Source organism: Triturus cristatus, chromosome 6 (genome assembly GCF_964204655.1).
Source record: "Triturus cristatus chromosome 6, aTriCri1.1, whole genome shotgun sequence".
Classification (NCBI taxonomy): Eukaryota; Metazoa; Chordata; class Amphibia; order Caudata; family Salamandridae; genus Triturus; species Triturus cristatus.
In genome coordinates, this window is record NC_140589.1 from 1,141,444,043 (window position 1) to 1,141,466,504 (window position 22,462).

A 22,462-nucleotide genomic window follows, 5' to 3' on the forward strand; every position below is an offset into this window, starting at 1 on the left:
CAACTGATATCCCTCCAAGAGGCCTGTTCTATGCTCGACATTGCGGAGCCCTCAGAGATGCCGCAAAAGGTCAACTCCCCGACAGCAAGACTCAGAAGAGATCTGGATAGCCACACACACAAGGGAGCCCCCATCAGAGCGAAACTGGATTCCAAAACCATGGCCAAAGAACGACAATCCATACTTCAAACTCTCTCTGGGGAGACCACCCCCTCTGAAGCTTCATGAAGATGAAGAGACCATCTGGGATCACTCATAACTGCTAGGCAGGAGGGCGTCAAGGCAGCAGGCTCTGAAAGGCTGGACAGTTGCAAAGATGCCTTACTCGATGCTCAACTCTTCTGAAAGCTGTGCTCCCTTGGAGAGGCTACCCAACCGACTGATAGGTCCACAACTGGAAGACGCTTCACAATTGTTGTTCCATTATGACAAACGATTGGCACTTCATGTTCCTTTTAGTGTTCTTAGGCTGCATTTGCCTGGGGATTTTGTTGTTTTCTTTCTTTTCACTGCTTTGCACCGACCGCATCCGATTTCGCTCCTGCTGTGGCGTTCTAGTAGCACCTCCCTGCTTGTGCTTTCTGTCCTGTCTATTGGCCCCGGAGTCGGGGGCCCCACACTGCACTCCAAGTCCCTGTCTCATGACCCGAGAGTTACATGTCATCAGCCGTAATGTACGGGGTTTAAACAGCCCAGCGAAGCGTGCAGCAGTGTTGTCTCTCCTGGAGCAATAAGGCGGGGATATATGCTTGCTCCTGGAGACCCACCTGCTACCCAAAGACACTTTCCGCATGCACTCACGCTGTTTCCCCACCAGTTTGGTCCTCTGGCCCCACAAAGAAGAACAAGATAGCTATTATTTTCACCCAGAAATGGAATGGCAAACTAAAATTCACGATTACGGAAATTAAGGGGCGCCTGCTCGTGGTTAGACGACAATGAGATGCTTTTATGTTCACTCTGGCTAATATTTATGCCCCGAACGTGCAACAAGAACCCTTTATGATTAATGCGCTAGTGGCAGCCCTCACTACCCCAGACACAGCCATCCTGATAGGGGGAGACTTTAATCTGGTGATGGACTCAACTCTAGATGGCTCCAACCAAACAGGAGCCTTCACATCTGACAGCCTCTGATGGCTGGCGGACGGAGCACTCTGCGACGTCTGGCATCACCTTCACCCCTCTTCGAGGGATTACTCCTTTTATTTGGCGGGTCATAACTCATACGCCCACATTGATCCCTTTCTCACGTCCCCGGCACTAGCCTGTGTCAGCAAGCATAGAATCCTGATATCTTTCAAACCACCCCCGATCACTTTAGCCCTATGTCTTCATATCTCTCAGCCCCGTACTTCACACTGACGACTCCGCGATGCACTGCAGCAATCCCTGCCACAGCCAACGCGACAAGTACCGCACTATTAGATTACCTCCACAACAATTACATCGAGGGGACTCCCCTTTCGTCGATCTGGGAGGCTTTAAAGCTAGTCATGAGGGGAGAATTTATCGCCATCTCGGAAGCCGAGAACCAGATTCACCTTGAGAAGTACCAGCAACTAGAAAAGGCGGTCTCTGAGTCAGAACCAATCAATAAACGTTCAGGTGCCCCCAGGGTCTGGTAAGAGCTATAAAAAAAAGACACTCCTTCTGACGCGTCTTGTCCTCGAAAGGGCAGATTACACCTTTTTGCGGGTCAAACATAACTTCTACTTGAGCAGTGACTGCTGCAGACGCATGCTGGCTCATAGGCACCATTGCAAAGTCTTCTCTGGCTCAGTGAGCTCTGTCCGGACGGCTCGGGGCAAGGAGATTCACATGGATGCTGAAAGGGCCGAGGCCTTTGAAGATTTTTATAGCGCTTTATACTCCCACTCGGACGGTTCCAAGGGAGACCCGAAGACCTATCTTTAGGGAGTTCCCTTGATATGTTTGCCGCTGGAACTCGCGTCCCTGCTTGACCAGCCAATACATATAGAGGAGGTTGTTGCAACTATCGCTCGCATCTAACCTTCAAAAGTGCCAGGGCTTGATAGATTCATCGCCCACTTTTATAAAACCTTTTGTTAAGAGCTAGCCACTCTTTTGACCTGACATTTTAACTCCCTTTTTGACTCGGGTACCCTGACGGTTTCTATGCTGGAGGTGTCTATTTCTTTGATACTCAATGCGTCAAAAGACCCCGGGGACTGTGGGTCATACAGACCCATTTATTTTCTCAACATAGATGCCAAACTCTTCACCGGTAACCTAGCCACTCTACTGAATCCTATTATGCGAGATTTGGTTGATTCTGACCAATCTGGCTTCATCCCTACGGGGCAATGCATAGATAATTCAAAATGGCTCCTGCATCTCATTGACATCATCCAACTATCGCAAAGGGAGGCTCTCTTCCTTTCCATTGATGTGGAGAAGGCATTTGATCGTGTTTATTGGCCATACCTGCTTGAAACCCTCTATCGATTGGGGTTTGGAGATACATTTATCACATGGAAATGTTGTATCTATAGCAACCCCAGGGCCTCCGTCCGTGTCAATGGGACTTTATCTTCCATAATTCCCTATAGTGAGTGGGATTCAGCAGGCTGTCCCCTATATCTACTCCTTTTTGTGCTATACATGGAGCCAATGGCTCAAAGAGTCAGGGACAACCCACAGGTCTCCGGGATTCTATTTGGTGCTGATAGTCACACCATCAGCTTGTACAGGGATGACATTTTCCTATTTTGAAGAACCTGATGACCTCACTACCATCACCGCTCGCTGAGTTGCAATCGTTCGTGAGGTGTCAAGGATTATTGTTTCCACTCAGAAGTATGCAAAAACATAAAAACTAACCAAATCTATTACATACATTTAAGCCCCCCCTTTGTAGTTTACTAAAATCCAAACCACTATTGTACATATCTATCGTTCTACTAGAATTATTTCATTTTTGTTTTGCTATATCTAAGAAATTGGGTTACTGGTTTGAGGGAGGTGAACCCCTACTCTAGCAGCAACAACAATCGCTGTCAGGGCTAAGTCAGAAGAAAATACCAAATTAACCTGTGCTTTACCCTCCTGTAGCTTGTCACAAAAGCAGTCAGGCTTAACTTAGAGGCAATGGATAAGGTACTTGTGCAGCACTTGAAACAGTAATAAAGTGGAACACAACACAAGATAAATTCCACACTAATTTATAAAACTAGAGTAACATTTAATAAATATTTAAGACCAAAACAACAGAAATCCAACCAGTAGAACCACATATATGCAATTTGAAAATTACAGGGACCCAGTACCTTAAATCCTGGTTGTGGAGTGATGCAGAGGACCAGGTCAAGGATGTTTTGTGCAGTGGTGATTTCTAGGAGCTACTTAGCCGCAAAGTGAGGTCCTGCATTGTCATCAAGGTTCATAGACAAGGGGCTTGTGATGGGAAGTTCTGCAACACAATGCGTTGCACACTAGCTGGTACAGAAGAAGCCACAGGGCTTGTGATGTGGAGTTGTCATCAAGGATGCCATCGATGAGATACTTATGATGGCCTGCATTGAGGATGTGTTGGACAGCAGCGGTTCCTGGAAGGCTGTGGACGGCAGTGCGAAGTCCTCCACTGGATACAATCCACACAGCAGTCTTGATGTGGGGTTTGGTGAGGTAATGCATTATGTAGCCGCTCCGGTGCAGAGTTTCTGGTTGGCGATGCATCGTGCTGCGGCTCTGATGCACTGGTTCTGCTGGGACCACAGTTGGGCGAGTAGAGCACCTTCATGCCCATTTCAAGGGTCCAGGACTGGGGAGGTACCACAGCTGGCAAGTCCATGTTCTGGGTAGAAGATGGGGGAAGCCTGTTTTGTCACTGAGATTTCTGATCAAGAGGCCAGCCAACTAGCACTTAGAGTCACTCTGGTGGTCCTGGGTTCAAGATGCAAGTCCAGCCCTTCTCTCGGGCAGGAGTGCAGTAGAGTGGCAGTCCTTCTTACAGCACAGCAGTTCTTCTGAGTCTTCCACTGGTCCTGATGTGTACTGAAGAGTTAGGATCTGAGGTCCAATATTTATACCTAATCACCACTTTTAAGTCGGAGAAGCATCTAAAGGTTTAGACCCCCTCCCCCCGCCCCCGATGTGCTATAAATGTATTGCTTTCCTGCAATGGCCTAGATTGTCTAGGGTCACAATAGACTAGTGTCAAACCCTTTGTGAGAGTGCTCAGGCAGTGTCTTTGTGATGTGCAAGTGTGGTGGGTGACACGTCCTCCACCTCGTTAACTCCGAATTGCCCATCCTGCCAGCATCTAGCTTCTCTTATCTCACTGTCTGGGAGTAATACACAAAGGCCAACTGCCAACCACACCTAGTCATGTGACCCAGCATTAAAGAGGGCTTTTAATTACAATTCTTAAGACACCAAACTTGACCTGTCTTCCTGCTCCCAATTGAAAGTTATCGGTTATTAAATATAATATTAAATGTAGTAGGGTGACCCAATGTTATCCTATGGGAGAGGTAGGCCTTAAAGTAGTGAAAAAATAATTTAGGAGTTTTTCACAAACAGAACATGTAAAACTTGAAAGTACATGCCCAACATTTCAAATACACTGCACCCTGCCTTCTGGGCTGTTAGCGGCCTACCCTAGGGGTGTCTTACATGTATTAAAAAGGGAGGGTTGAGCCAGGCAAAAGGTTTATTTTGCCAGGTTTAAATGGCAGTTTAAAACTGCACCCATAGGCTACAATGGCAGGCCTGAGACATGTTTAAAGGGCTACTTAAGTGGGTGGCACAATAAGTGCTGCAAGTCTACTGGTAGCATTTAATTTACAGGCCCTGGGTACATATAGTGCCACTTTACAAGGGACTTACAAGTTAATTAAATGTGCCAATTTGGTGTAAGCCAATTCTACTGTATTTGCAGGAGAGAGCAAAATCACTTTAGCACTGATTAGCATTGTTAATATGTGCAGAGTCCTAAAGCACCAACAAAAATGGCTTCAGAAAACAGAATGGTGAAGTCAAAAAGTTTGGGGATGACCCTGCAGAAAGTGCCATGTCCAACACTAGGAAACAATAATTTGCTGTCATTATGCACTAGCGTGATTTACAAACAATTATTTTTGGTGACAGGTAATTGTATTCAGACACACATTTAAAAAAGGCACACTTTTTATCACATAAAAGTTTGCTAAGAATTCAACCTTGCATCTACAGAAAATCATAAAATTAAAAAGCAAAGGTAAGAGCCCGAGAGTGATCATTAGATACATATGTTTAGAAATATAAGAAATTCGCTTAGAGACTAGGCCAAATCTTATTCACAGCAGTCCATATATTGTTGTATATTCATGACATATTAGAGGTTATTTTATAAATACACTGCATCTCACACTTTTCTTATCTTTCTTTCAGGTGCATTTGCATTTGTTGTCTTGAAAGAAAATATCAGTCACACTGAGACCAATATTACCAAAGAACTGAAATCAATTGTAGCTTCCAAGATTGCAAAATATGCTGTGCCGGATCATGTTTTGGTAAGCTGGGTTTCTTTACCTTGCTACACAAGAGAAGCTCCAGAACCTTATTTGATTCCAATGTTCTATGTACCTATTACTTTTTGATAACAAACGCCATGATTCTCATTGTTACTAATTTTCTTCTGAGTAACTGAGAAGTAAGCATTTGATCTGAGTACCTCAGTAACAGTGAAAGTAAATATGTGTATCATTGAGTTTATTGTTACAAAGACTCAGGCATAACATGGGAATTACACCCAAATGTCAGGTTCTTGGATGCTCATGCAAAAAGTTAGCAACCTGTTGTTTTTAAAGGGTGCACGACTGTTGATATAATTTTAAAAATAAGTACCTTCTTGAAAATATTTCGCATTAATTCTCACACATTGGACAATATGACTGCTACTCCCAAGTAGTCCCTTAAAAGTGTACAGATTATCTCACAAAGAATTCTGTTGGAAACAGCAAGTGGAAACTTAAGATGAAAATGAAGGTATTGTCAATATATTCAAACATTCAGTAGGGGCAAATGTAACTTAGTAGTGTGTTTCTTGTTGTGATTGTGCTTTACCTTAGTCTGGGAGCCAGGGGATTTCTTTGGTCATGATGAAACTTCAGTGGATATGCACATGAACTACAGAGTGCTCCTGTTGGAAAATGGCCCTCTCTGAAGGAACACCCCAAATGTTTTGCCTTCCTCCTACTCCTTTTTTGGGACCTTCTTTTGTTGGCTTTAGGACTCTGGTCACTTTACAACTGCTGACCAGTGCAAAAGTGTATGTGTTCTCTCCTCTAACACATGGGATAATTGGTTTACACCTGTTTGGCGTATTTGATTTACTTGCAAATCCCTTTTCAAAGTAGTATATCATACACTCAGGGCCTGTAAGTTAAATGCTACTAGTGGATCTGATTACGCCACCCAGAGAAGTAGCCTTCTGAGCCTGCGCCAGGCCTGCCACTACAGTGCCTGTGTGTGCAGTTTACTGCTACTTCGACTTGGCATTTAAAACTACTTGCCAAGCCTCAAACTCTCCTTTTATTACATACAAGTCACCCCTAAGGTAGGCCATGGGTAGCCCTAAGGGCAGGATGTTATGTAAGTAAAAGATAAGACATGTACTTTTATATTTTGACTGTCCTGGTAGTGACAAACAGCCTATTTTGCTTTTCACTACTGTGAGGCCCGCCCCTCTCATAGGCCAGCATTGGGAATTCCTCAATAAACCTTTAAGCTGTAATTCCTGATCAGAGAGGATTAGCTTTTTCATGTTTTATATTTTTGGAATGGTAATGATAAATCCTCCTTACTGGTAAAGTTGGATTTAACCTTACTGTTTTAAAAATGCTACTTAAGGAAAGTGGACATTTCTCTGTACATACTGCTCTCTGTGCTTGTCTCCAATACACATCTGGGTTGAGTGAGAGCTACACATTGTGCATTCCCTCTAGGCAGCCACTAAGACAAGAAGGTGAGGCTCATCTGCATTCTGAGTGGAATGGGAGGGACTGACATACTTCAATAGGTAGTGTCCTGTTCACACACAAAGCACAGATTTACCCCCCAGGGTTAGCCTTGCAGACAGGACTGGGTTGAAAGGGATCCTTGTGCACTTCAAAATAATTTTCTGAAGTCAACCCCTACATCAAAGGCAATTTTGGGTATAAGTACTGGGTCTCTGACCCCCTAAAACCAGACACTAAATCTTGAACTGAACCTCTGTCAAAAGGACTGCTGAGCTGCTAAAAGGACTCAATTAGACTGATTTTCTGAAAGGACTGCTTTTCTGCTTGTTGCTGTACGGCATGCTGCTCCCTGACTCTGCTGGAAAGGGAGGTGAACTCTGCCATCCCTCCAAGTGATCTCTAAGGGCTTTCTGTCTTGCCTCCTTTTTGCTGAAGTCTCAGGGGCACAAAATAATTCTTACAATTCTGCTGCTGCTCCTCGACGCTGCCTTATGTGAGCCCTCTCCAAGCTTTGGGCCTCAGAAGTGGGTTCTGCAGCTGTTTATCACCTACAACTCCTGGGCCCCTGAAATAAAGCTTATGGGCTCTTCAGGACCGTGAACGGACTAGTTTACACTGGTACTGTGTCGCTCGAAGGACCAGCACGAGCAGCCACAACATTGTCTCCTCGCACAGCAAGCATTGCTACATGCGATCATGAGGCCCCGTCTGCAATACGCAATGCCCCGTCAGCTATCCGCGATGCCCAGCCAACTCTTCACGCCTGCAGGATCATTGCTAGCGACGCTCTACTTGTTCCTAGCAACGACTCTCCCACGTACACGGCTCTTAACTCAGCTTGAGAAGGAAAAGCTTCAGCTAGACCTGTTTGGAACTGTATCCAACCCGCACTCCATCGCAGTCAGCCTGAACTTTGCATTTACTCCGGTCTGGCTATTGACTTCTAAGCACTGTTTGGGGTTTATTCTTCAAAGATTCATAACTCTGGTTCTACTTATTGGAGTTTTGTCATTATGGTCTTGTTTTATTATTAAAAATCACAATCCAATCTAGATTTTTAAACCTGTGTCGAGTCTTTTTGGGGTGTATTCATTGTGTTGCTGTGTGTGTGTGTGTGTGTGTGTGTGTGTGTGTGTGTGTGTGTGTGTGTGTTGCACAAATACTTTACACATTGCCTTTGTAGATAAGCCTGATCTAGCTACTAGAGGGTACACACAGGTTATCGTATTGTGTATCTAGCTTACCCAGACTAGAGTGGTGGTTCCTGCCTGGCCTGGGTAAGAATCCTAGATATACTTCCCCTATGGTTCACCTTGGGGTTTTCCTGGTCTTCTTGTCAGAAGCACAAAGACTTCCACTGGAAACCAAAGACGAAGAAGAGTAAGCAAAAACATCTACAGCCTCACAGATCTCATTTGTTCCAACATACGTTCAAAGTTTACACTGTCCACTAAAACAGGCTAGAGGGGTAATTAAAGTTTAATTCTGAATGAAAGCTATTGATGCATGATGAGCATAATACAGTTTTATTTAACATGGTTAGCCAAGGATATATGATTGCTGAGCTTGAACTTACTGGTTGTGTTCAGTCAATAGTCTTCCACAAAACAGAGACTTAAAGGCAGTCTGTCATAGAATTTGTGAAAAGTTAAGTGCTATTGCAGCCATTAAACCTGGAGTACATTAATGGGCTGAATATGGACGTTAAAGACAATGACTGACTTGGACTAACACATTGGGTGTATGCATCATGAAGCTGTTAGTTGCTTACACTAACATGTCAGTGTCAGAAAGCGAGTTGAGACTGTGAGAATTGTTATGATGATATTAGTTGGGTGACTTTTTTCCATTGGTGGGACTTGGTTTTAGCTGTAAACATATTTCTTGTAGTTTTATATTCTTTATACTGGGTAAAGTATTAGATTAATAGCATTTTAAAGGAGAATGGGACACATTAGTGCAAATAGATTTAAAGAGGATGAAGCACTAAATCATTAAAATTTTAGTTTAGCCTGGTAGACCTTATCTTTTTGGATTTACAGTTGAAAATAAAAAGACATAGGAGAAGGAGATTATGGGCCATGCATATTGTAAATGTTCAGTTAAGATGTTAAGGGATTTGGCACTAAAAGAGGACAGCTTCAGGGTGTAGGTGGGGCCGCCTTAAGGTACGGTGTTGCTAACTCTTCACTGGCATGAATATTTGTAAGGGGGGGGGAGACCCCTGGGTTTGTAGTTAAGTTTTGTTACTCTGTGTCAGGTGAAAGCCTCTCTGGCTGTGATACAAAAGGGCATCATTAGAAGTGATGATTGATGGCTCAGTAAGAAAGTATCGCGGGGTAATTTGTGGTGCTAAAGCAGAGTTGTCTTGGATTCTGTCCTAGGCGGAGACGTTTTCGTATGTTTATATTTTTAGATCAGATAGTTGGAGATTCCTGCACATTCAATATCAAAATTGGGGTGTTGTGAGCGGGAGAGCAGACACATTGCTGTGATCCTGTGTGTTCAATAGTTGGTTTTTTTAGTTGGGAGAGTGCTCATGTAGAAAATACAGGACAGCAGCTCTTAGCTTTTTTGCAGGTTTTGAAGCTGCATATCTGTCTTTATCGTCTTTATTTATTTATTTATTTATTTATTTATTTTTTTATAAAAACCTTTATTTCTTCAAGAATCTGGACACAGCTATTCAGCCGACAACCCGGAGGTTCGGCAGCTTCATTAGGAGAGTATAGAGAATCGTCCACAGTACATTGAAGGAGCAGTGAGAAGGTTCCATTTTTAATAATTACAAACACACAACAAACCCCAGCAAGGCAACAACACTGAATGCCCACGGTGGTAGCCCCTCAGGGGGAGCCGGACCCCAATCATCTAACGGTCACAGTACTATGATAAGAGGAAAAAGGGGGAAAAGCAGAGGCCCAAGAGGTCAATTAACCATCACATCTACATACGGAGCTGGAAAGAAGGTCAAGAAGAAAGCTGTTCCTCGGGCGGATCCAGTTCAGGGGCAAGACATATTCCCCCCCTGTATTGGTTCCACCGCCCCCAGATGGCATGCCACCTCCGAGGGCGGCCTCGGGCGCAATATACTGTCTTCTCCCTGAGCATACTCCAGTCCATATTTTCTTTCCACGCAGTTAACGTGGGGGGCCCCCCGGAACCCCACAAGCGCGCGATGTCCCTCTTAGCAACCATGTTACCCAGGGTCACCCACTGGGTCTGTGCCTCATCATGGTCAGTGGGCCCCCAGACATTCAGGAGACAACACCGCGCCTCCGGCTGCATGGCAATGCCCGTCACCTCCCCCATCACCGCATGAACTCGCCTCCAAAATTCCATGATGACACCACATTCCCAGATGATATGTAGGAAAGTACCCACCATACCGCATCCCCTCCTACATAGGCCTTCCTCAGAGAATCCCATGTGAACCAGTCGCGGCCCCGTCACATACACTCGATGCAGGATCTTAAGCTGCACCAGCCTCAGACGCGACGGGATCGCAACCTCCTTAGGAGAGGAAACAGCAGACTGCCAGTCCTCATCGTCCAACTCGAGTCCGTCCCTAGTCCACTGGTCCCGCAGCCCCAGTAGCACATCAGCCCGAACATTTATCAGTTTCTTGTAGATGAGCGAGATCGTGCTCTCCGGCATATGGCCATCAAGGATCCGGTCCTCCAAAGGAGAGGACTCGGGCACCCTCTCACCCTCCACAAGGACTGACCGCAGGGCATGACGCACCTGAACATATCGGAAAAACTCAGACGCCCCCAACTCATACTCCTTCTGCAACTCTTCAAAGGACTTCACCCTACCCTTAATCAGCATATCTCCAACTCTGGAAATGCCGATCAAATCCCATTTATCAAACCCTTTCGTATGCCAAAGCCTACCCAACCTTTCAGATTCAAACAACGGGGCAGCTAAGGTGAGCCTATCCTTCCAGCCCAGAGAGTCAGTCGCCATCTTCCATACACGCACCGCCACCCCAGTGGGCCCCGTGAGGGATGAGTCGAGGGACCGCGAGTACAACGCCCTAAGATAGTTCCCACCGCGCAACAACCATCTGTCCATGGCATAACCAGGGCTGAGGGCCGGGCCATAGAAACCGTGGTTAATCGCGGACAACTGGGTGGCCCAGTAATAGCGTCGAATGTCTGGAAGCGCGATACCCCCGTCATACCATGGAAGCGTCAATTTAGCAATCACTATCCGCGGCCTCCCATCCCACAACAGCGTCCGTTGGAGGCTTTCGACCTCCCGAAAGTACTTGGCCGGCACCCAATCTAGAGTGTTTTGCAATGCGTAGAGGAACCGAGGAAGGGACATCATTTTGAACAAGGCAGCGCGCCCGACGTGGGAGAGCGGCAGCCTCCGCCAGCCCTCAACATCCCGCCGCAGGCGCGCCAGGGGGGGGAGCAGGTTTCTCTCATACCGCAAAGCGGGGTCCATGGAGATAAAGATCCCCAGATACACGAAGCCCTGCTGAGCAATCTGGATCGAGCAAGTTCGCGGGACCGGCGGAACCTCACCACTCAGGACGTATAAATACGATTTGCTCCAGTTGATGACGAGACCCGAATTCCTACCGAAGGATGTAAGAACGTCACAGACCACTATGAGTGAGTTCTTGGGCGAGGCAAGATACAACAAGATGTCATCAGCGTATAGCGAAATGCGGTCCTCGTGTTCGGGCGACCACCGAAGGCCACGTATATCCGGGTGCCAGCGTATCCATGCCGCCAGAGGTTCAAGAGCAAGGGCGAACAACAGAGGCGACAGGGGGCAGCCCTGCCGAGTCCCCCTCCCAAGCCGGAACGGAGTCGATGCCCGGCCATTTACCACCACGCTCGCAAGGGGTCCCTCATACAGCAACCTCACCCAGCTCACAAAACCAGGGCCAAAGCCGAACTTGGCTAGCACAGCCCACAAATACTCCCATTCCACCGTATCGAAGGCCATCGTGGCATCAAGAGACGCCACAATAGCCGGTTCTCGCAGCGTGCCAGCCCTGGCGATCACCCCATGAAGGCGCCGAAGGTTCAACGCGGTGTTGCGATGCGGAATAAAACCGGATTGATCCGGGTGAATCAAGTCTCCAAGTACCCTGACCAATCTGCCCGCCAGGATTTTAGCCAGGATCTTCGGCTCGGCGTTGAGGAGTGATATGGGCCTATATGAGGCACACTTATCTCGGGGTTTACCATCTTTATGTATCACAACAATCGCCGCCAGCCTCTGGTCCAACGGGAGGGTCCCACTCCCCCGCGCCTCCACAAACATGGCGCGCAGGTGAGGGGCTACCCTATCCGGGAACAATTTATACAGGTCAATCGGCAAGCCATTCGGGCCCGAGGCCTTGCCCGAGTTCAGCGCGCGAATAGCTCCCGCCACCTCATCGACCGTTAAGTCTCCATCAAGATCATCTCTATCTACATCAGAAAGACAGGGCAGAGCGATATCCCTCAAGAGGTCACTCGAGTCCCCGGGCGGCCTATCCGACACTGAAGCATAAACCTTACGGAAATAGTCCGAGAAACACTGGACAATCCCCTCAGGTTCCACAATCACCTCTCCCCCCTCACCCGTCAGCTCCGGCACTACTCTATTAACCCGTTCTTTTTTATCCAGCCAAGCTAGGAGCTTCCCGGCCTTGTCACCAACATCATACAGGCGGCCCTGCTGCTCCCTACTGAGGGTCTTAGCGGCATTTGTCACAAGGTCCTTATACTCTGCTTGCTTCAAGCTCAGCTCATGCAGTGAAGCCGCTGTTACCTCCTCCTCTAGCGCTCCTTCCAAAGCCATAATCTCCTCCTCCACCTGCATAACCTCGCCATCTCTCCGCCGCTTGGCAGCCACTACAAGTGAGAGGGCCTCCCCTCGCATAACGGTCTTAAATGCTTCCCAGAGCGACACTGCCGAGTCCACGGACCCCTGATTATCCTTGAAAAAATTATCAACTGTCTTCACCAGTGCGCTGCGCATCTTGGAATCTCGAAAATACCAGGGGTTAATGGGAGCCACCCTTCCCCCTCCCTCTCGGCCGACATCCAACCTGACCCACACTGGCGAATGGTCCGATATGCCACGCGCCATGTGCCTGGCCTCAGAAACCAAAGGGGCGTGCACAGCCAAAGTGAGCAGATAGTCAATCCTAGAAAGGCTACCATGCGCCCCGGAGTGGAAGGTGTATTGATGCTGTGTGGGGTGTCGGAGCCTCCAGCAGTCTATCAGGCCGAGTGTGTCTAGGAAGTCTGGAAGCCACTTCTGAGCCCCCCCTGTGTCTCTGGGCGGGTGCCTATCCAGCAGCCCAGAGCCGACAGCATTGAAGTCCCCCCCCTACCACTAACATACCCCCCGGGAGATCCAGCAAGGCCCTACCCAGATCCACAAACGTGGAGGCCTGCAGGGCTGGAGGGACATAAACCGAAACTAAAACCAAAGTTCTACCTTCCCACCTCCCCGCCACCGCCACAAACCTCCCCCTATCGTCAACAACGGTGGAGTCCACCTCAAATGGCAGCGAGGCCCTGACAAGGATGCCCACACCCCTAGACCCGGAGGAGAATCCCGAATGAGCTATGAATTTATAACCCTTCCTATTAAGAGCATAGCACGTGTTACCTATAAGGTGTGTCTCCAGCAGTAGGGCAACATCTGGCATTGACCGTTTCAAGTGTTGCAAAACTATCCCGCGCTTAATGCGATCCCCCAAACCATTAACATTCCAGCTAATAACACTTAAACCTCTACCCCCCATCCCCAAACACAAAGAGGCCCACCCCCCCCCGAAGAGCCACCATGGGACAATACCGAAGATGATCGCTACGCCTTGCAGAAACAGACCCCCCAACAACAACCCCAAAATCCCAACCATCCCCCCCACCCTGCACCCCTGCTGCAGCTTACAAAGCTCCCCCAACTTGCAGTGTGCCTGTCGCCCTACAAACCCCAACATCTACAAAAAGCACCCTAAGGGAGGAAAGAGCTCCCCTCGTCCTCCCGCAACCCTCCGCATTTACTGCACTCTAATCAAGTCATCAAATAAAGTCAAATCGAGTCAGACCGGCTCCGAGAAATCAGCCTTGCCCATCCCGGCCACTGTCCCCATCCGCGGCAGTATCCTCTCCCGTCCGCCGCCGGGGCAAAGCGTCCAGCCATTCATCGGCCATAACAGGAGACTCAAAGAAGAATGTCCGATCTTCGTACACCACACGTAGACTGGCAGGGAAGAGCATGGCATACTTCAAATCCCTCTCCCGAAGTCGCCTCTTCACCCCCAGAAAGCCCTGTCTCTGCCTCTGCACCTGCTGGGTGAAGTCCGGATAGAAATTCACCGACGCGTTCTGGAAGGGGACCGGGCCCGTCACCCTCGATGCTTGCAGGATAGCGTCCCGATCTCGAAAATGAAAGAGCCGGGCGACAATCGGCCTCGGTGGGGCTCCCACCTTGGGCCTCCCACCCGGCACTCTGTGGGCCCTTTCAACCGCAAAGAACTTCCCAAGACCCTTAGGCTGAAGATGGTTAAGCACCAAGTCCTCGACGAGCAGGTCAACCGAAGCCTCATCCGAGGACTCCGGGACCCCGATAACGCGCACGTTGTTGCGCCTGGCCCGGCTCTCAAAGTCCTCCAGCCTGCGGGCGGCGAGATCACTCTCGGTCCTCAGCTTGCGAACCTCGGTCTGCAGTTCCGCGACATCATCGGCGAGGCCCGTGGTCTTGAGGTCCAGGGTTTTAACCCGTTCATTCGTTTTGCCCAAGTCCGCACGGATCAGGTTGACATCCACCAAGATGGCATCCACCTTATGCGCCAGGGCGTCAAACTGCCTCCCAATCGAAGTCTGCATCCCTTCAAGCGCGCCCATGACATCCTGCAGCGAGAGCTCCGGGGCCAAGGGCGAGGCCTCCTTCTGGGTATCTGGCGACTGGCTCGACCCACTCGGTGATCCTTTCTGCAGAGCATAGCGATCCATATTATTGACCTGAGTATAGGCACCCCGCCTGGTAGATTTAGGCTTCACCCGATCCACCTCTGCTTTGCCCGACATGGTTGGTACCAAGCAGGTCGGTTCAGATAAGACGGCCCTCCCTCAGCAAGAGGAATCAGGAGTGATCAGTTCTGCAATGGGCCGCCAGAGTAGCATGTAGAGCATCCAAAGGAGAATGAAGCCACCAAGAGCTCTCCAGGGGCAGGGCAGACAAAGGGAGAGAAAGCGAAAGTGAAAGGACGGGGACCTCCATCCGACAGTTCACACCTCGCCTGGCCGTTGTTGTTCAACTAGAAGTCGGGCGTCCTGCCAACTCTAGCCCCTGGCATTCCTCGGAGATAGGCCGCAATCTTCCGCCATGCATAACTCCGGTTCCCGGTGGGCGATCCGACCGCGGGTAGCATCAATCGCCTCCCTGGCAGGTCATCCACACGATGCCATGCATACAGACAGGATTAGAGACAGGATAGTCGACGGAGGGCGCGAGGGTCTCGGGAGCTCAGAGCTCACGCGGCCATCTTGGTCAAGCGCTAGGCTCCTCCCCCTTTATCGTCTTTATTGATATCGAAAAGTGCACTTTAAATGGAGAAAAAGAAATCCGAAGCCATAGCTGCCAAGCAAACAGTGTCTGGCTTTATTACCACATCATATTCTCAACCTTAAAAGTCGAAAGGCTGTGTTGCTTCTGCAAACATTGTAACCACGGATCTGCTGCGTACACTCAGTTTCTCTCCAACAAAAATGAGACCTGTCGCCTTTAAGATGGGGCGGACGCCGAAGTAGACACATTAAGAGCCTGAGCAAGCTTACTGTGATGGAAACAGGCTACCAGGGGCCGTGTTATGCACTTTCATTGTTTGCGCCGGGAGCACCTATTAAAAGGTGCGCCCGGCGCAAACAATGAAAATGCTCCCTATTATGGTGAATGCGCTACTCCCAGGGCAACAGAAAACTGGTGCTTCCCTGGGGGATAGCGCATTCATGTGGAAAACACACTGCTCTGTGTTTTCACAGTGCAGGTGGCACCCTGCTGCACTTTTATGGGGGGATTGAGATACCCTTGCAGGTGGGTGCAGTCAGTGACTCCACCCGCCTGCAAGGGGATGTTGGGGGGGTCCATAGGACCCCCTTTCCCCCTCCAGAGGACTGCTTTCGAGGAGGTCACTCACAGAGCACCACCTAGAAGGTGGCGCACTGCGAGTGTGCCACCTGAGAGCTTCTTTGCCTCTACGCCCGTGCCTGTAATATGGCGCGGGCACAGAGGATGAAGAAATGCCATCATTTGCATAGGGCACACCCCCTATGCAAATGAGGGAACGCCCCCTGAAGGTTCTTGCCTCTGTACCTGTAAAATGGCGCGGGCGCAGAGGCAAAGGAAGTGCCCTATGCAAATGGGGGAATGCCCCCTGAAGGTAGCACTGGCGCTTTATGTGTACCAGCGCTATTGGTATTACTGAAGAAGACACACAAGCGTCTGCACACCCTTCTGTAATAACAGAGTTCCCCGGGGGCGCAAAAAGTGGGCAAAAATGTCAGTTGCGCCCTCGGGACACTTACTGTAATAAGGCCCCTGCGTGTTACACATGTATGTCAGAAGGTGTCAAGTCAACCCCCTTATCTATCTTACTGTCGCTGGTTAAATAATTCATCTACATTTGCCCTGAATTAAGGATGTGCCACAGCAACGATCAGGAATGCGCATCTGATATATAATATGTCCCATGGTCTACCTAATCTTGCTGTAGCATCATACACTTTCATTATATCTCATCGGTCCATTTTTTTCTTTTATGCTGATATAATTCATGGCGAAACATAGCTAAATATACATTGGTTAGAGATGAGGGCCACCAGATCCACAAAGACTGTCCCTCTTCCTGCATGTTGTAACCAGGTAGACAGTACTCCACTATACACTCTTATGCATCATCCATGCATGCAGCAATTCTTCAAATGCTGCATGCTCCCTCTGTACAGCAGCCTCATATGGCTTACGTGGGTCCTAAATTAAAGTTTGGTGGTGATAGAAAATCCTCTAATTTCACCTACTGAATTTCATCTTTGGAGAAGGAGATTCAGTTGGTAAATCATAGATTTAGCATTTTAATTTTATTCCAAAATTATGAGGGTTTTCATTTAACACCACACTCTAAATCAGGCTCTCAGGGCCACATTTGTGCTGTTGCAGGGCAGTCATGACAGTGTTGTGCTGGGCGATAATGGCGTCTAGGTTTGCTCCTTTGTTATGGGTTTCCTCTAAGCAGTGTTGGGTAAGGTTGTTGCTGTGAAGCAGCTCCTTCAGGTTCTGGATTAGCAGGTTGCTTTCTTCATTCCAATGAAGATTGAGGTCGCCCAGAATAAGGTTGTTCATATCTCAGAGAGAGCAGTGGGCAATCAGGTCAGACAGGTGTTCGGTGAATGTGGTGGTATTGCCTGGGGGTGGTAAATGAGGTGGCAGATGAGTGTTTTGTTGTTGCTAGTGTTAATGTTGGTGGTTAGGCACTCAAAGGTGTTGTAGGTGAAGGAGTCTATTTCCGTTATGGAAATATTGTGTTTGTGGATGATGGCTATGCCTCCACCTCTTTGATCTTTTCTATCGATGTAGGTGATAACAAAGCGGGGTGGGACAAGAGTATCCATGAGTGGAAATGATGGGAGTCATTTAGCCATGTCTCTGTGATGAATGCTATGTCTATGTTGTGGGTGAGGATGGTTTCTGCTAGCTCTGTGGCATGCTTGGTGGCTAATCTGAAGTTTATGAGCATGCAGTTTGTGGGGGATGTCTCTGTTGTGTGTTTTATCGTGTTTTGTCGGGATGATAGTGCGTGTGGCCAGGGGTCTGGGGGATTTCGGAGGTGGCTGTTCTCTTCCCAGTCCTGTGATCACCTGTATTTTGGATTGGGGGGGTTGGAATTCCCAACCATACAAAGAGTGGGACTTCATGTCTGTCATTGAATGTCAGTGGCTGTCGCACATTTAGGCGTCTCCCAAACACAGAGCCAGTGTTGGTAGAGCTACCCCTACTACCCTTTAAAGGAGATAGGGGATGCAGGAGGCATGTCTGCTCATGCCCAGCAACAAGGGTGTCACATTGTCAGGGAGGTTGACAGTCTAGCCATTTACCTCTCCCTGGAATTGTAGATGCAGGCTGCGGTATCTTAGGCCCGGCTCTAATTCCCCGCTCAAAATTGTACAAAACTAACTTTGTAGGAAGTGGCATAGAATTTGTGTCTACCACTCATGAAATGCAGTAGATAAACAGTCTGCCTCCTCAAACTATCCTTTTTGCAGATGTTGGAGACAATAAACAATTTGAAAGGCATACCATGTTCTATAATTGTTTTCCTTCTTTGAGCATTCCTTGGCATTGTAGTGTTCTGCTGGACACGTTCTAGTGTTCAGCATGTGCCTGTTAACCAGAAACTCCTTGGAGAGCTGTCTCGACACCCACACCCATCCAACACAGACGTCACCAGCCAGGTGACACTGCCAATAAAAGGGCCTAAGTGCACATGGCCAGTTCTAGTACCATACACCTCGTGTCTGTGTCATCCTTTTTACTAAGAATGTGGGCCTAGAGCCCACCTCTTTATAGGCATCTTAGGTGGAAAAATGCAACATCTTAAAAAGATGACATTTTGAGTTCACACCACATTTTAAAATAACTATTATTTACCTTTTCTCTTGACACCACATTCCATCTCAATAGCTAACTCCCAGTCCCTAACTTGTCTGTGTTTTTATCCAGTGTTCTGTTTATTGTTTACATCTAAAAATGTTAAACACACCTTACGGATGTTCTTTTCTCCCACAGGTGGTGAAGCGCCTTCCTAAAACTCGATCTGGTAAAATCATGAGAAGAGTCCTGCGGAAAATCATCACAGACCAGCACGACGACCTGGGAGATGTCAGCACACTGGACGACCCCTCTGTCATCACTGAGATCTTGGAGACCTATGCCAAATACAAAACTGAGCAACCATCTTAAGGCGAAGGCCTCCTGCGATGGTGGTGGTGGGGGGTGTAGACACAATAAAGGGATTTTTATCAAGACAAAAAAATAGTGCCTCGCTGCATAGCCTCTCCTTGAGACATTTTGGCTAGAGATGGACAAATGCGTGTTAATGGGGCCTTGGCTTATAAAGCTTTCTGAACAGACAAGCGGTGGTACCGAGTGGGCAATGTCAAGATGTAGGCGACATTTCCTCTGTATGCCTCCGTGGTGGTGTTCGCAAATGTTGCAGCACCTGCTTTGGAGTTTCTGTTTGTTACCTGTTAGGTGCTCACTCAAAGTGAAAAGACACAGAGGAACATTTTCAAACACATTTCCACTTGTATTTACCCCTAATGGCGGCCTATCCAGGTAGTAACAACTCCTCCATTTACACCTTATTATTTTTCCTCTGTGGCTGGGCTAACGTCAGTGACGCACAATGCATGAAATAACAATTGTACACAGTGTGAATCAGTTTCCAGCTAAACTAAATGCGTCAGCAGAATGACAGTAGACAGACCCTGTCAGGCCATTTTACCTCCTCCTGAACTGGAGCGCGAACAACTCCCTGAACAATCTTTGCACTTTCCGAACGTATCCGTCGAGGGCCTGGACTAAAGTACCGTTGTAACATGCGGACAGAGTTGCAGGAGATCCCGTCTGAGTGAGATTGAATTTAGAAGCCAGCGCAGAACTTTCAAATGGACCCTTGTTAGAGGTGATCGTCAGTCAATCCTGTTTTTTAATCATAATAAAAATTCCAATAAGTGTGCGATAGTGCACTTCTGTCGTTTTAAACCTGCAAATAACAACTGATTATATTACCCATTTTATTGGTACATTATTTATTGACCTTGGAAGGAGGATATGAAAGGCTGAGTTTGTTCTGCTGATATTTGAACTCATGAACAGCAGAATACTGCATTTCGTAGCAGGGAGTGTTTAACTCACTGCTCCATCCTGCCAGCCTAAGCACAATGTATCTTGGGACACTGTCACTTATCCAGAAAAGGGCAAGTAAACTATAAGTCCCAGCATGCCAAATCTTGTTGGCTAAAGAAGTAGGAGGGGGTGTTGAAGACCGCCTCAAAGCAGCTATGGAGGGTGCCGACATTCCTGAGTGAGAGACCTGTGTCCCACTCTACACAGGAGCATGCTTACATGCATTGGCATCAGCCTCCCAAGGACACATTGTACAAAATGCAGGTCCTTTTTTAAGCTTACAATTGCAAAGTAAAAGGCATTCCCCTTTATTGACTGATATGAATGTAATAATATATATATATAATATAGGTCTTTGAGAATCAATGCATTTCCCCATAGACACCGAAAGGTTAAAACCCTTGGATACATCAGTGCCTTAAAGTACACTGAAAATACTTTTTAACGTTCATGGTCAACAGATGACTCGCATGCCTTTCTGAGATCAATGGATGAATCACAATTTTCTCCCAAGTTCCCCTGTCACTTGCGCACAAATTTAGCCTTTTAGTTCTTGAGTATGCAACAGATACATTCTCATGCCCCACGCAGTGCACTTTTAAAAGCACTTTTGTAAAGACTTTGATATTTAATGCACTGTGCTGGGGCTAGTCAACATTAGTGAGAGCGTGGATACTCCTGCTGAATAATGAATGTACAGAAACGTTTTAAACACTTGAATAAACCTGATGATTTTATTCCTGAATATGTTGGTCACTCCTGTGTAACTCTACTAAGAATGGTTCATTGGTAGGTAAATCTTATTTCTGATTAGTGGGGTAGTTGTATCATAGGCCCGTAGAGGGGTCCTAGTAGCGGGGTCAAGAGACGGTGGAACGCAGTTCTGAATTTTTACAGTGATAAGGGCTGCAGACCATTTTTTCTCAGCGGCTGCTGACGAATGATGAGGTTGCAGACTTCCAAGGCTGTTTGGGCTGATTTCACCTATTGCCTTTTTCATTCACCAGTATGATCTCCTCGACCCAATATCTCGCTCTTGTAGGTTCCTTTTCATCCCTTCTTTCTCCCTTTGTCAATGTTTTCACTGTTTTCCATCTCCCTCTTCCTTTAAATTTTGCTTCCTATATCTCTCTCTTGTTCTGGTCGAAGTTTGATGATTAAAAATAAATCCTGGATCCCAAAAAAGAGTGAAGGTTGGCCCCACCTGCAACCACCGGCTTAAATTAAAAACAGATGGGAAGTTGGATACTCTAGTGATTTAAAAAAAAAAAAATTATTTTAGTACTCTAATCGTAATATTTAATTTTAAGTGGTCAATGATGTAAAGGTCGCTGGTAAATCTGACTTTACTGACCCTTCAAAATTCTTGTCTGAACTTTTCAAATGAATGTGATAACACGTTTTAAAGTAAGGGATACCGAATATCATTTTTGTCGTCTTAATAGAAGCAATACAAAGGTGGGTATAAGGTAAAGAACTCATAAATGAGACACATTCCAAACGACCTGTACAAGCACACTAATTGGCACATTTGATACAAATCTCATTTCAAAAATCGCCAATGCTTACAAATATCCCTTTGCCTTGGGTACCTTTTGGAAGAGGTATCGGATTCTCAAAAGTCTTGAGGGTAGGAAACAATATGGCTCTTTGATCTGTTGACCTTGTGCTATTTACCTCATTTGCATAGATCACTCAGCAGACACTTTCCAGGAACTCACCATGCACCTGACGACAAAACCTCCCAAGCACTCTATAAATGGCGGTAGTAGCAGACTTCTCAGCACAAAAAAATCTCTAGGTCCTGGCATAATGAATGAATCAATCAAGAACATCTAGTGTTTTAAATGGAAATACAAAAGTGCTGTACTCCTTGTTAGAGTTCCTATTTGCCGGGTACCCAGTATCAGACAGTATCTGCTTATTTAAAGCATTGGGTATTTCCATAGCCCTCTGTTTCATAAGTAGAGGCGTAGACCCTGTTTTCTCTCCAACGTCAAAAGAGGGCACAAACAAAGAAGATGAACGAGGGATTGTGCTCTACAGATGCACAACCTATAAAAATCGAGACCACCCTCTCCTAAATATGGCAACAGATGCAAGAGCAGGGCTCTCTCCTGCCCGGTCGCATACCTAGCAATAATTAAAAACTGACTTTGAAACCAGTCTCCACTCGACCCTATATTCCCATCCTTAACTTTACAGGCAAAAACAGTGATTGATTTCTCAAAGTGTCTGTAAAAACTCTTAGGGTAATCCATGTTAGTGATGCAATTGATGGCTTGCTGGTACTTAGACCTTAATATCTTTGTAAAATTATCAAAGATATTCGCCATTGGTCGTATGGACCTTTGTTAGTTGACTTGAAGGTCTGTAAGGGAGCAAACATCAGAAATACATTTCGATCTTGCGAAGTCAATATGACTCCACAATAAGGACCAGGATTCAATAAATAAGGTTAAATGGGTTTATTTATCATTATTATTATTTGAGTTTTATATAGCAGTAGTTAGACCCAAATTTATTAAAGTGCTTTAAAGTGTGTAGAGAGCTCCTTTGGCTGAGTTGTC

The 22,462-nt window shown here is 47.0% G+C and overlaps 1 protein-coding gene across 1 annotated transcript in view; it reads left to right on the forward strand.

The window, feature by feature from the left end:
• The window catches only part of ACSS1 (acyl-CoA synthetase short chain family member 1), a 1,009,364-nt gene extending 988,727 nt beyond the window's left edge, over window positions 1-20,637 (forward strand). The window contains exons 13-14 of the mRNA XM_085612062.1: window positions 5,395-5,516; window positions 18,771-20,637. Of these exons, the coding sequence (XP_085468188.1) occupies window positions 5,395-5,516; window positions 18,771-18,944 (296 nt within the window). The 3' untranslated portion in view covers window positions 18,945-20,637. The remainder of the gene's footprint in view (window positions 1-5,394; window positions 5,517-18,770) is intronic.
• The last annotated feature ends 1,825 nt before the right edge of the window (window positions 20,638-22,462 follow it).